We start from the raw sequence: 16,228 nt of genomic DNA, 5'->3' as shown, positions 1-16,228 counted from the left end.
GTGAAAACAGTCAAAATTCTTGATTACTTAAATGTTTCTAGGGGTAAAATGTCACATAGTTTCAGATTTTGGCACTTAAAACCCCTTGTTTTTCACTCATTTTGAGAAAAATTCATTTTTTGGTGCAATTGACTTGCTAATTTCCTGTGAGTGTATGAACATGAAAACTACTGTGTAGTGCATCATTTTTTATGCTAATTATGTGACAAGGTACATTTGTGGTATTCAAATCATTAAATGGGATAAATCTATTTCTTTATTTTTGTAACAGGGTTAGAAAGTTGGGGGGTCAGGGTGACAATTGATTTGGAAAAAAATGCAATTTTCACCTAATTTTGAGCTTGAAAAAGCCATAACTCTTCATTGGTATGAACTATTGTGATGCTTTTTGTGTCTTTTTGTTCAGTATTTCAATAGTGGTATAAAACTTGATTAAGTTAAATGTACTGAAAAAAAATAAAGTAGTAATATGTTACCCCTATCCCTAACATTTCGGCGGGTGTGAAAAAAATAAAGGCCTTCACAAAAATCTAGAGCAAGTTTATATTTGTTTAGCCCGAAGAGTCCCAGTTTTGAAGGACTCAAATTTGGGGACTTCGGGCAGAAATATGCCTGTACAGTGCTATGGGGAAAATTTTCAAGTTGATAATTATGCATTTTTTTATGTCAGATTCAGTTTCTACGTGCACAATTTCACCCTAGAAAATGTTCCTTTAAGTAGGATATCTTGCACTTTAAGTTTCCACCCTTCTGGCTACTTATTTTGAGGTTTGCTGAGTTGGGGGCACTGCACCTTTTGGCGACAGTGCTTTCCTGTGCTTTTCAGTGCTCCCTGGCAGCTCAGGAGGCCTCCTTTATGTTATTTTCTATTTTTGATGTTTGTTGCCAAATGAATAAAATAAAAATAAATAAATAAAGCTTGAATGCTGTCTTATACTTTTCAAATTCCAAAGTTCAATTTGAAACCCCATTTCTTTTAAATTTTGGCCTTTTCCTGCAAAATTTTTATAACAAGCCGTAGAACGTCAGGTACCATAAACTTTTTTGAATCAATCCATTTAGTGCAATGGGGATGATTGTCATAATAATTAGATGTGCTGAGATAGTATTTATTCGATCATCCGCATCAGGAAGTATTGTCCAGCAAAATAGCTATAGGCCTATTTGCCAGTAATTCGTGTTGAAACCCCACTGTTTAAACATTAGTTTATTATAAAAATGTGAAGATTAAGGTTTTTAGAATAGGCCCAGCTTATATAAATACATTCCTTGCGTATTTATTTATTTGTTTGTTTGTTTGTTTGTTTGTTTGTTTGTTTGTTTGTTTGTTTGTTTGTTTGTTTATTTATTTATTTATTTATTACTTTATTTATTTATTTATTGTTATTTCGTTTTGTTTGTTGAATACAAACTATTAGAGGGAGATTTGGAAACAAGAACTTTTGTACAAGAATATATCATTTAAAACAATGACTTAGGTTACAGAAAACAATTCTTGTAAAGTCACTGTCTGAAACTGTCAAGCGAATGCTGATATTCTTGGGAAAGAATGGTGGTATTAAACAAAACTCAATTTACATTGTATCGATGAAACCAGTTGAAATAAGAACGAAATCCATCATTTTCATGTCATTGTTTAGGAAAAAATAATGCTCTAGTCGGAATAATGTTATGCATAAAAGCGTGTCGCGCATACCTCACAGAGCTTCACTTAATTTGGTACAACAAAAACCGGTGTACCATTATCACTCATAGACCCTATCCAATAACCGGAATGGTATAACAATTGAAATGGCACGACAGATTGGTGGACAGATATTTTTGCTATGCCCTAAGTTGAGAATGGACCGTCCCACTCGATTTGTGAAAAGGTCACGAACCCATTTGGTGGACCCAAATAACTGCCTAAAATAAAGCAAAATTGAAAAGAAATGGGGTTTTAAATTGAACTTTGAATTTGAAAAGTGTAAATCATGTTGGGTCTACGGCTGTGCTAACACTTTTCTTTGATGACTTTGACCACAATTTTTATTTTTCAAATATCTTAAAAATACAAGAATCTAAGCTAATTGAACAGACAGTAGTTTGTTCACACAGCATCTCTGCATTTTACCATAGATATCAAAGAACAGTGATAAAGACCCAGATCATAATTTTTTTAAGAATATTCATATCATGCTGATCACTCGCACCTGTAAGATTAGTATCTTTGAAAAAAAAGCAGTATTATATTCAAGCTATGATTGCAGACATACACAGGTGATGAGTGCAACCTGCTTGTAGTGTAGGGATATATTCAGAAATTGGTTTAACCTATATTGCTATGAGAGTTAATCCTGTTACATCATCACTTCTATGATGAATAAACATGAACAAATGACAAAATGTTGATGTACCAGAGTTACGTGTAAATACAAAGGGGCTGTGCAATAATTATGAGCCCTGGGGGGCAATTTTGGCCAACCGAGAGAGGGGGGGGCAAGCGATTTTTGGCACACATTCATGGGCGCCTTTTAAATAAAAGCGCTCTAAAAGGCTTAGGAAAACAGTACAGCAATGCTTTAATATGCAAATTTTCCTGCTCGCTGGGCTCATAACATATATCTAGACCATTTAAGGTTTGAAAATTGGGAACCCAAAATTGGCATATGTAAGGGGGGCAAAGATTTTTTAGCGGGCGAGAGGGGGGGGCAAGCGATTTTTGGCAGGCCGAGAGGGGGGCCAAGCGATTTTTTGGCGGGCCGTTCGAAAATTTTACCCGGGGGGGGGGGGGCTTATAATTATTGCACAGCCCCTAATGATTCTACAAACTGGCCCAGTGACGAACATTTCATTCACAGATAATGATATGACATTGACACTGTCGAAATGTGCCGCCATTGAGGGGACACGCTCTTGCTGTAATGCAATTGTTCCATGATTTAATTGAAGGCGGAAACTTCTTGTGTGACCCTGGTCTTAATTTGTCGTTATTACAGCAAGTCACGATACTACAAAATGTGTAAATGTCTATCTTCCGTGTCAGTGTACTATGTGTATAAATATATGGAAAATTTTAAAACAGTGGATAAAATGCTCTTATCAGATTCAAGAAACTTTGATAATGCCAAGATATATTTGAATTGCTTGCAAGAAAACCACTGAATATTTATAAGTCTCTTTTCTATCTGATGAATTTTTGCCTTTTAATCAGATGAGATAACCTAGTTGGAATTGCGCTATTCCATTTAAAATCCATTCTCCCCTGTGGAATGACGCTGCTTTGTGCTACCTCAATTCCAGTTCACGTGTATGGCCAATCCAGGTGGGATTGTTTGTGAGTTTAAGCCATGGTACAATCATGGTGAAAACAGATGAAAATGTTGAAATCCAGTTGATATTTTACACAATTCATCAGGTTCTTCACATAGTGATTTAATTGATGCCTCGTGATTTTTGGTCGTTTTACAATTATTGGTATATAGGTTTTAAATATGGTTTGTTCTTTTCAATTGTGCCAAGTCCTAAACCAGAAAATTTGGTACTTAAAGAAATAACAACTAATTAAATTGGCGTATGGTAAGAAAATGTTTTTAAAAAAATGGTGTATCACATAGAGGTGTATATACAATACGCTACTATGTGATTCACATTACGCCATTGTGATACACTTTACAAGTATTTCACTTTACAAGTGTTTCACTTTACAAGTGTTTCACTTTACAAGTGTTTCACATAGTGGCATATTGTGCAATAAAGTGTAATCACATAGTGGCGTATTGTACATACATTATATTGGAAACAAATTTTTTTTGGTTTTACATATTGACATGTAACTTTTGGAATTCTTTTTGGAACCCTGCAAATTTGGCTCCTATTTTGGTGATTTTGTTTGGAATTTCAAAATTTTCCACACCTTTTTCCACATTTTTGGGTAAAAATTGTTGGATCTGGCATGGTTAAACAGTAAACTGTTGAATTTGCTTGTAATTCCAAACTATTCTTCAAGGGGTGTGTGGTTTTTAACTGGAATAGTGGGAAGTTGAGTTAGTTGACCTACAAACATTTGTATGACTGCCATCAGGAGATATTTTGAGAAATCTGGGAGGTACTATGATTAGATGTCGGGGCACAAGAATTTCTTTGTTTTAGGGGGAAGTAAAAATGAGGGAGGCAGAAATGGTAAAATTTTCATAAAATTGTGCTTTTTAAAAAATATTATTAAGCAATCTTTGCAAAGTATTTCCTTCAACAAGGTTTATATTAAAACATTATTCACATTGTAACAGAAAAATGGGTATTGTTGAAGTGCAAAAAGTTAACAAAATCACTATAAATGGAATGTGTTTTTTCAGAAAAAAAGTTCACGAACTGTTATGCATAAGGTGATATTTCCAAAGTTCGGGGACAAGCAATAAGTCAAGCATGCAGTGTACAGGAGGCCCTATGTCACTTGATCGATAACGCAAAGTATCCTTAAAAAAACAAATTATTTTTGAATATCTCCTGAAATTCAGTGTTACCTTAGAATATCTACTGATATTTTCCGTTATTTTAGAGAATGTTGTGAATTTTTGTGGTTTTTTTACAATATTCTTGCTTTTCTTAGGTTTTATTAAAATGTTTCGTTATCGATCATGTGACATAGGGCCTCATCAATGAGCAAAAATTGAAAATTGCCCAAATGATGGGAAGGGGGGCATGGTGGGTGGGTTTTTCGGGGGGGGGGGGGGGGTGAACAAATAATATGTTCGAAATTGTCCATATTATTACTCCCATGAATTTCAAAGCACTGAAAATTAAGTAAAGTGCCAATTTTGGGCTTCAACTTTTCACTTTTGTACACATTTCAATGGAGAATGAAAAAAATTCACATGCGTTTTTCCAGAAAATTTTCCTTTGCGAAAAAAAAATTAAAATCTTTCTCGTTTTGATTTTTAGGTTCATAAATATTACTTTTGGGTTTGGAGATAAAAAAAAGAAAAAAAAAAAGATAAAAATTCAAGTCGACACGAGTTCCTCAAGTGCGTGTGGTCGGTCCGTCAATATGTGTATGTATCAGGTACACAGCAAATAACTTCCACCCTGCCTGCCAGGTGATTTGACGTGGAAATTCACTCGCACATCTCAAGCAAGAGGCCCTATATATGTCACTTGATCGATAATGCAAAGTATCCTTAAAAAACAAATTATTTTTGAATATCTCCTGAAATTCAGTGTTACCTTAGAATATCTACTGATATTTTCCGTTATTTTGGAGAATGTTGTGAATTTTTGTGTTGTTTTACAATATTCTTGTCTTTTCTTAGGTTTTATTAAAATGTTTCGTTATTTTGCGTTATCGATCATGTGACATAGGGCCTTTACAGGGCCCGGGGGGCTCACTTCAATATGAAATGAATATAGGTGTAGGGCTGACACTTTCACTGGAAGTGTAGTGGGCATTGGGTGAGCTGAGAGCAAAATATAAATAATATGGGGTCATTGGTTGAAAGCATGATTTTTGAGAGCAAATTGTACAAAATGTGGCGTCATTGGGTGAGAGATGGACCGTTTGGACCTAAAGTAGGGGGCATAGGGTGAGAATATGACTTGGTTTTTAAAAATGGGATCGGTCCTAAGTCTTTGGGTGAGAGCGAAAAGAAGCCTCAAACAATGAATTTCTTGTTCTAAATGGTTTCAAATGGCTTTGTTGATTCAAAATCAGTGATAAAATGAAAGTTGCTGTTCTAATTGAAAAATAGGGATCTTTGGGTGACAGATGGAACTAAAAAATAAGGGGTCTTTGGGTGACAGAGCATGTGTTCAAAACCAAATATGGGGTCTTTGGTCTTAACAGCCTACATAGGCTATGCGTCACCTCCAAAGTTGGAGTGCCCCCACCCCAGGTACAGGAAGCAAGTGCTCCTCACAGTCCCTGAGAGAGCTATCAGGTTCATGTTCACTGAATCTTCTCTTAATGGAATAATTGATTATGAGGAATATTTTTTATTTATGAATTTTTGTGTTAATTTCTGTCATTTCCCTATTTTTTTCTATACCCAGACCAGTGAACATGAGAAAAATGTTGAGTATCTCCAGTCACTGATTATGGATTTGCAAAGTGAATTGAGCATGAAAGATTCTGAGGTACGTATGACGTATCCAAACTGGCAAATTTAAAAAAAAAAGTAAAAAGATTAAATCTTGACCATGATTAGCTAAAAAGCTGTGAAACAAGGGACCCTGTACTAAATATTTACCCAACTGGGAAAGGAGGGTGCTGATCATCCTGGTAGAGACTGGGGACCACCGGCAAGAGCCTGGTGTCTTTTAGGCCAGTGTTCTGTGAATTCCTGTAAAGTGTGCTGAGGCTTGTGGGTCTATGGCTGTGCATAGTAGCGGACTATTAGCATAAAGCGTCAATTAAATATCTTTTAAAAAGCGTCTTTTAATATATGCTGTCGCTGGGGACGCTGGCAGTTGATTTGAAAATTGTGCAAACAAAATACCAACCAAAATAGCACAGAACAAACCTTTAATTAATGATGCGCATAGTATGAGCATTCAAAAATATCAGTATCCATCCACACAATAACCAATCATCTGAAGATGTGATAAAAGGAAAAAAAGAAGATACACAACTAACAAATGAAATAAAAAAAACCTAGACCTTGACCTGGTGTGCAGGATTCATAGATTTTACGGGAGGGAGATTGAATTTTCTAAACTGGCTATATATGTAAATTTAAGGGGTACTACACCCATTGATTTTTTTTTTTGCATTTTTTGCATTTTGTGAAGAAATTACAAAAAAAATTGGACAAAGTGGTATGCAAAATGAAGGGGCAAATCTTCTCGTTTTATTGGTGGCATCGGTATCAACGTAGCTTACATGCTTTTAAAAGTAGAAGCCAAAAGGTGGTACATCACTGATGATTTAAATTCACTATATTTTGGAAAGCTTACTATCAACGGATTTCGTTAAAATTTTGGATATGTGTTGCTAACACGTTAGGGAAATAAAGTTGATATGTAAAATGGGAATAAGTGGTTCCTGATTTCTTTTATGACTTCATGAACTTGGTGCTCCACAACTATCAAAAAAAGGAACTGGTTAAAATGCTTCTATTTTCAATGTTGAGCTATATTTTGTATTTTTAACTTGCGACATTATTTCACTGAAACTTAATTAAGCCACAGGTAACAGGTTACCACAACCATACTACAGCAATGTTGAAAAAATTGTATTTCTTGTCACCTATACCACCATATTGGGTAGTTTTCCGTAAGCTTAGCTTTTGTGATTTTGGTAACTATTTTATATTTATTTGTGAAATCCATCTCAACTAGGCATTCTTAATTGTACTCACCATTTACATCCCAAGGTATATTAGTAGGGATGCCCACTCTCAATACAGTTTCCACTAGAACGATTTTTCATTTACTGTGTGCGTGCTCTCACACACGTATTGTCTATGGAGAAACTGATCGATACAAGAAATCCCAGGCCTGTTAAATGGCGTACATACTTGTTTTGATCCAAATGTAGGCCTATATCAGATTGTTTCAAGAAATTCCTGATTCCACCAGAAAACATTAACCAAACTTTTTCCTGTTTGGTCAGTAAATAGAGAGGACCTTCCTGCATGAAGAGATCAACTTTTTTAATGAAAAATTTAATGAGATGAGAACTACAACAGGTTGAAGTGACACCATTCCGTGCATCAGGTGTTCAAACGCAATTATCTCCGAATTTGGAGTGAATCAGACAAGCAAACTTACATACTCATAAAATTTAACTATTTATGAAGACAAAATGTGTAGGATGTTAAGAAATTTAAGAATGTTTAAGCCTACATGACCCATCTCAAATCATGCACTTCCCGTGCACTTCTCACTACCATGTCCATTTCATAGGGAGTATAAAAACCGGGGACCATCATGTCTTCCAGGCACACACAGTATTGCTCAATGTAGTAAAGATAACCTTTGAGTTGGAGCAAATTTCTCAAAATTGGTAGTGATTAATGTTACCAAACTTATGCCATGATGAAATATAATAATTTTTGAAGATAAAATGTGCTGACCTTAAAAGATTGAACAATGTTTAAGACTACCGCTTTTCATTTGAAATAATGCACTTATTGTTCATCTCCTCTATGGAGATATTTTCCATGGCGGCCATCTATGATCATGCTTGAGGTTTCACCAAACAAACCATGGGTTTTGAGGTCTTATATTTTTTGTTGTATGTCAACAAAATCGATAAAATTTTCAGGATGATCTTATTTTCATGTTGTTATAAGCAAATATAATGTTCCAGATCAGATAGTTAATAAATACATTAAGAAAAAGTACCTTAAAGTTGCACTTTCTGTTAGTATTCCTTTTTGGACTTTAACTTTTTAACATGTTCTAGCAGCCCTATATAAAACCGTGACACTCGAAAGGCCATATCTCTGGAATGAAACGTCCCATTAAGATTATTTAAACGCCAAAATGTTTCTTTCATCAATTCCCATCCAATAAGTTAGGTCTGAATCAATTTAAAAGTACTTCAATTTTTAGTGGACATGCCTAATATTAGTATATCCACCTTGCACTTCTCGATATATATCCAGTTAAAGACAGAATATCAAAATTATTCCTCATTATGATATCACAAACTCACATGTGTATTCAAAATTGATGCTTAAATTTGACCTGAACCAATTGACCTATAACCTGACATACGGTGACCTAATAGCCTTTTCTTCTCCTAACAACACATTATAATATTATTGACTAATGACTATACATCCATTGTGTAAGTGTTTATATATTTTGCATGCACCACTAGATTTTCTATAGAGAGTATAACAAAGGATTTAATGTATTCTATTCATGTACCCTACTTGAACATGCTGAATAGAATAAATCATGGTTTGTTATGAAACACGCATCTGAGTAACTAGGATACAGTAAACAAAATATATATAGGGCTAAAATGACTTACTACAATTGTTTAAAAGCACTTTTTTCTTCTTTTTTTCATATTTTTTTTATTTCACATGATCCGTGCATATATCGCCTAGCTATAAATGAAAAAATATTTATTTAGACCAATCAAACCAATATATGGGTGTAGTACGCCCTTAACAGAAATACCAAATATAGTTGCAACAGCATTTTTAATTTGAATAAAATAGCAAGTTTTGTAAAAATTCGCAGGATCCCTATCATATTTCATTTAGTATGTACAAATGTACAACCTATTCTTGATTGACGCAACAGTACGCAGAAGGTACATCCTCTCACATTCCAGAAAAATACAGCACTAATTTTTTGGATTAAAAAAATATTATCCAGTTTTGCCAAATGAAACATAGCTAAATCTTAATCCTTTAGTTAGTCCTAACTGACAATAAAACACAAATTTTAATATTTTTGAGGGAAAATGAGGTTTGAGGAAAAATGGTCCAAAAACATGCAATTTTGCATATTTTCTTACAATTGTAGTCACAAAATTGTAAGAGTTGGAACAAGTCTAAGCATTCAAAATCTTGAGTATAAGGTTAAAGTTAGCTCATAATTTGAATATTATATGTTATTTTTGCTAATTGGTTATGAAAAAGATTGGAAAATGTGTTTTCCAAAAATTAGAATGCATGACTTGAAATTAGTCTTTGTTCAAGACTTAAGTCATTGGGCTTGATTGTCTGAGAATATCAAAAAGGTCGAAAAACACCTTAAAAATGCATGTTTTTGGCCCCTATTTCCAACAATTGACCAAATATTAAAATTTTACTTTCATTGCCAGTTAGGACCAACTAAAGGATTAGGATTTAGCTATGTTTCATTTGACAAAACAAGATAATATTTTTTTAATCCAAAAAACTTAGTTCTGTATTTTCTGGAATAGGGAGTAGATAATTTGCCTGGAGTAACTACCGTGTGAACACAACTATATACATTAATTGTCAGTGCATCACCTATGCATTAGCAATATGCAATTCAATGCACATTTTATCTGTCATTGTACGGCTGATTAGCTACTGTCAAGTTAACTACAAGGAATCAATAGGCTATTCCAGTTGAAATCCATACACCCCCTATGGAAGACATGACCTTAATCTCCCACACAAGCAGTGTGAATTTCAAATGGGATTACCTGAATAGGTGATTCCATTTGAAATGCACACCCCTGTGTGGAAGATTAAGGTCATGTCTTCCATAGGGGTGTATGGATTTCAGTTGAAATAACCCAACAGGAAGAAAATCACAAAGTGACAATGAGTGAGATAACCCTTCTTATTTAAAAGCATTTTGAAATTTCAAGAATAATTTACAAAAAAAGTATAGTCTATCAGTTTTACAATTACTATTGGTTTTGAACAATTGATTTTGTAGCATTGAAGGTGAAAGACCTTTGATATCACTGACAGTGCTGAGTGAGTGTGTCAAGCTTTTTTCGTGTATGGAAGAAGTTTGCTAATTTGCATGTTTTTTCCCAGCAAATGCAGATGTTATACGAAACGTTACATTCCAACCGTGGGCGTTACTGCAACGGGGAGACTGTCCCCATTTGTGTACATCCATATCAAAACGATGCACTTGTCGGCTGCTACATGTGTCTCATTTCACATAATAGCTAGGAATAAATACCAGACTCATCTCTTAAGTGGAGGTCACTTCAAATCATCCCAAGTCACATGGTTTAGGAATACAGAGAACATTCCTTAACAATTTGACTTGGGGATGATTAAGTGACCTACACTGATATGAGTCTGGTATTTATTCTAACTATTATGTGAAATGAGACACATGTAGCATCCGCCAGTGCATCGTTTTGATATGGATGTACACATTTAGCTTCCATGTTCAATTGACTGCAAAATCAGGCAGCGAAGGTTGCAAAGTACTGTAATTAGGTTGAATTGAAACTGGTTCCATTTCGGGGAGATTGAATATAATGATAGTAGTAATGCAATGAATGGAACTTCATATACCCCATCTCGTCAAATAGTCGCCCCCCCTCAAATAAACGCCCCCACCACTTTTTTCAACCAAGATGTTTCAAAAATTCCGATATTTCCATGCTATCTTGTGTAGTAAGCTTACCAAGTTGCTCACATGGTTGATAATAGCAGCAATAAATGACGAAAATCTGCATCGGCAACCCGGAAGTGACCCAAAAGTCAGTGTCAAAAGTTCATAGTTCTCATTTTAGCGTGACTTTTAAGCTTGCCTAATGATTTTAACGGGAATTGTCGTGCTAAAAATGACCTCTAATAAACGCCCCCCCCCCTTGGGAAAATGTAACGCCCCCGGGGGCGTTTATTTGACGAAATACGGTATTGATCAAATACTGCATGCAGGTTACTTCATTTTTGCCAATGACAATTTTATCCTCACTTTTAAGCTAATCCTGCAAATGTAATTTTGTTGATGCTTTAATGCTGGGATCATTGATTGTATATAGTGTGTCTCGTCTCAAGTTGAAAGTAACGCCATGTTGGATTTTGCAGTGGCAGATTCAAATTGTACCTGCTAACCTCATCCTGCAGGGCATATGTATACACACAAGTAGAATGAATGGCAATTAGGCTGTACGGTGGCGACGCACCTACGTAATTGCACCGATTTGAATTTGCCACTGCAAAATCCAACATGGCGTTACTCTCAAATTGACAAAAGACTCTATAGTTACTAGTACCTTTATACATACAGGAATCAAGAGTTCATATGTGTCAATTCAATTATTTAACGTCGTCTTAGCATAAGGTGTCAGAATCATGGGAGGGCAAAAAAAAGTTAAAATATAATTAAATTAGTGTCTTCTATGTGCATACAAATTGAAAATTAAATGTTTTTCAAGAATAAGATATATTACTGTAAATTAAAATTCTCAACTCTGGTTTTAGCAAGTGAAAAATAATGCATATCATTTGTTTTTAATGGTTTGTGAATAAACTCTAGGGGTGTCAATCAATGTGTGCTCTCTAGAATTTTGGTGCTGTGCTGTATATGCAAAAATCATGAGATTTTTTGTGTCATATGAAATACATGTATGTAGGTTAAATGCTGTACCAGGGAAAACTCTTCAGCTGTATGCCTAAAGTAGCCTTAAACGCTCAATTGCCATACGTTTACGCAACAACCAGCGAGCACTGGTGCAGAGGTAATACCACTTCCTGCATATACGCAAAACCTTTAACAAGCAGTTTTGATAGGGTTGCTAATGTTGTATCCTGGTGTGTTCAAAACAGCATCTCTATCATGAGTCTTGGCAGTATCTCATATCTAAGGCCGGTGTCGACAGGTCCTCTGTCGGAATCCTGTCGACAAAGTGAATTATGTCAACATATCGACAGAACTTCGTCCATGACGACATAGTGCTAAGGCAATGTCCCAGTAAATCTTCGTCAGGCAAGCTCATTTTCACTCTGAAATATTGGCCATTTCCAATGTAATTTCAATTCCAATTTTTCATGTTATTTGCCTTCAGGGGGCATACTTTTGGCAGTATTATGCCTTGTTTTCCGGTGTAAATTGTACACTTCATCGTTACATGCTCGCTATGAAGACGGCCATCTTGGAAATTTGCAGAAATTGCCGACAGTGTTTCTAGATATTTTTAGGTTAAAATTTTTGAAATATTCCTAAAATCATGAACAAAAAGTCCTGGTATTTTTTCGGAACCCAAATATATGTCGACACTCTGTCGATGTCAAGATACGAAATATGTCGACATGTCGACATCAAAAAACGGTGCCGACACTGGCCCTACTCATATCCCTCAGGATGTGTCCAAGCCTCAATTCCCTTTAAGGGCAGAGTAATGGGAGAGAACATGGACCTTTTCGAGCTTCATTATTTCTGAATTGTATGTCCAAAGTATATAAAACTATACATTTTTGGAAAGGAAATTAGTCAAGGAATCCCATGGTGACGTCAGATTTGTTCAAAAATCTCAAGTTTTTGAAAAAATCACAAAAATGCACTTTAATAACAAAATTATTTTGTGACAACTTAGAAAAAAAATCCGTTCGGAGTAAAAAAAAATCAGTTAGCTTTTCATGAAGAAGAGACATGAACTTAGGGAAGGTTTTTTTATTTTTTTGAAATTCGTCTCTTTTTTCTAAATATTGAAAAAAACATGTGGAAAAAGCCATTTTGTCACTCTATTAAGCTAAAAATTGCACATAATGGTGTATATTATTGTTTAAAACAAATATTTTGAAAAAACGAAAAAACCTTCCCTAGACTTTGATGTACTCTAAAGGATAGTGCAAAAAGTTTACCCTTTGCTTGCATATTTTTCGAGTTATCTTGTCACAAAAATCAGCATAATATTGTCAAAAGTGAACTCTGAGAAATCGGCGTTTTAGTAAAAAATGTCAAAATTATGCACAAAACGTCCTTAAATTTTAAAATGGTAAGACTTTCACACTTGTAAAAGCTGTATCTGGTGCATGGTCTAAATATGCATCTTTTTGCACCAATGAATCTATAATGTCTGCTTTCAGTGCGCCAAAATTCAAAATACGGTAATTAAAAAATCTAAGTGGCATTTTGACTGCAAATTTGTTTTGTTTACACCACATTTGCTGGCGTTAACAACATACCGAATGCGCCTTGACTGCGTTGGACATACGCAGAGTTATGCGCCACGTCACGCTTGACGCTTGAATCATGTAGCGTAATCACAATATTTCGCATTCGCGCATTTCTGACTCATTATTTCCCGCCAATTTACTAAGCTGTCTTGAGCCATGTGACTTTTTAGAGTTGAAATGAGTGAAATAAATCAAGCAAAAATATGAATAAATATTAGCAAGTTGTATTTTATCAGTTTCAAGTGAAAGAATACATCTTAGTGTTGATAAATATCAAAAAATCTCAAATTCGGTCGTGGACGAATGTGTCTTCCATTACTCTGGCCTTAAATGCAATTATCAATGAGTAAGTTTGGATTTGCTTGCAAAGTTTTAAACCCAATATTTATGAGTTTTTTACACCCCTAATGAAGTGACTCAAGTTGACTTGTTCAAATCAATTAACTCAAGTTTTTTACTTAACTCAAGCAAATTTTTGGACTTGACTCAACCGATGTGTCTGACTTGATTTTACTCAATCTATAGTAACTTAGGAACAGCCCATTTGTCCAAAGGGTCGGTCGATCCTTCATGTAATTATTTCGTGTAAGCTAATCCTAATTCTAACCCTAATCCTAACCATAATCCTAACCCTAATCCTAACCCTAACCCTAACCTTAACCCTAATCCTAACCCTAAACTAACCCTAACCTTAACCCTAACCCTAATTTTGTGTAAAATTACATGAAGGAATAACCAAAGGGTCGTTCGTCTGAAAAGTTAAGGCTTAGGGTAAGCACCGGATAAAAGCGATTTTGGAAGCCAAAAACGCACCACGATATTCAAAAAGCATAAAAAACGCGATTTCGAAAAAAGCATAAAATTTTTTTTTTTTTTTTTTTTTTAATTTTAAATTTTTTTTAGAAGTTGTAGACCGTAATTACTTGTTATTGAATGTTGTCCCCTCCGTAATACTGCTACATAAAAAAAAAAAAAAAAAAAAAGATTTAAAAATTATGAGATTTTTTTTCAAAGCTGGATAAATTTGTACATTTTAATTACTTTTGCTTCTATTGAACAGCTAGCAATGCATGTTAATTCAATATGTCCCTGGCTGTTCAATAGAAGCAACAGTAATTAAAATGTACAACTTTATCCAACTTTGAACAAAATCTCAGAATTTTAAATCTTTTTTTTTTTTTTTAAGTAGCAGTATTTGGAGGTTCCAACCTTCAATAACAAGTAATTTAGGTCTATAACTTCTAAAAAATTAAAAATTAAAAAAAAAAAAAAAAAAAAATTGAAAAAAAAAGTCAAAAAGCAATTTCACCCAAAAAGCATATTGCGGCCATAAAAACCGCGATCGCGTTTTCCTCGATGCTTAGCTTAGGGCATTTTAGGTTAAGGTTAGCATTAGGGTTAGTGTTATAGGGATAGGGTTACACTAGGGTTAGGGTCAGAGTGATGGTTATGTTTAGGAATAGGGTTAGGCTGGGAATAATAGGCTTTGGTTATAGATTAGGGTTAGGGTGAAGTTTAGGGTTAACATAAGGATTAGGATTTATAACTACTGTTATTGGGTTTTTGGAGTAACAATTTTTCGACTAACGATCTGTAACCAATGACTTGATCATCTTTGACTCGACCATCCATTAAATGGACTCAACCCAACATTGACTTCTTACAAACATAAACAATGGGACTTACAAATCGCCTTTTACAAAAGTATAGGCAAGGCGCTAAAAGAGAGAAGACAAGAAAGGAAAAAACTACACAGTGAAGGTGGTGATATTTTCTTGACCACAAACAATGGTGGGAAACACTGCAGATAATCATTTGTAGTGTGATCAAGCAAAATCAGTCTGAAGTCAGTCATTTTCAATTTTCAGTTTCTTATAGGATAGTAAAAGGCATTTACAAAGCTGCGTTTTGCAGAAAACCGCATTGAAATGGAACAACCAGTTCAAAAAACAAGAGGAAAACAAAAGGAAACATTTCATATGTTTGGCTATATCTCAAAATCAATATTTCTGACTTCCGACTGATTCACATCACATTTTACAAAGCAAATTAAAATAGCTTGAAAAAAGTAACATGCAAAATTAGTGAATAGATATGTTTAAATGCTTGAACCATTTTTTGTACTTATTCTCAAAATTACAAAAAATGACCTGGGCAATTATCGTAGCAGGGTATCGATGTTCATTATTTGTTTTCCATGTTCCATCATAATACCAAAAGTCAATTCTACCACTTATGATTATTAAAATGCAAGCATACTTTTATTTTTAGATCCGATTCCAAATCAATGGAATGTCTTTCAGTCTTCTGCTCAAAGTCAAATGTCATATAGGCCTATATGACATTTCTACGCTGTTTCATCTTAATGGCTATTTTTATGGCTATTTTTAAGCTTTGTCGATTTTTGCTCATCTATTTCTTTTGTGTTCTTTCTCTATTTTTCAGAAAACAAACCATGTAGAGAGTATCACAATCTTACAGCAGAAATATAAACAAGCGATGACAGAGGTAAGTATTCTGATCAAAAGAGAGAAAGGGAAAGAAAGAGCAGAAGGAAAGAAAAGGAAAGGAAAGGAAAGAATGACAGAAAGAAAAAATTGATAGATTGAACGAAAGATAAAATGGGCTATTCCAGTTCAAATCCATACACCCCCTATGGAAGACATGAT

At 34.6% G+C, this 16,228-nt stretch overlaps 1 protein-coding gene across 1 annotated transcript in view; it reads left to right on the top strand.

Moving 5' to 3' along the window:
* LOC140136050 (uncharacterized) overlaps window positions 1–16,228 on the top strand; it is a 163,705-nt gene that overhangs the window by 46,421 nt on the left and 101,056 nt on the right. The window contains exons 7-8 of the mRNA XM_072157753.1: window positions 6,025–6,108; window positions 16,005–16,067. Of these exons, the coding sequence (XP_072013854.1) occupies window positions 6,025–6,108; window positions 16,005–16,067 (147 nt within the window). The remainder of the gene's footprint in view (window positions 1–6,024; window positions 6,109–16,004; window positions 16,068–16,228) is intronic.

This window comes from Amphiura filiformis, chromosome 16 (assembly GCF_039555335.1).
Source record: "Amphiura filiformis chromosome 16, Afil_fr2py, whole genome shotgun sequence".
NCBI lineage: Eukaryota > Metazoa > Echinodermata > Ophiuroidea > Amphilepidida > Amphiuridae > Amphiura > Amphiura filiformis.
Note: the sequence above shows the minus strand (reverse complement) of the source record. Positions and strands in the feature narration are given on the sequence as shown.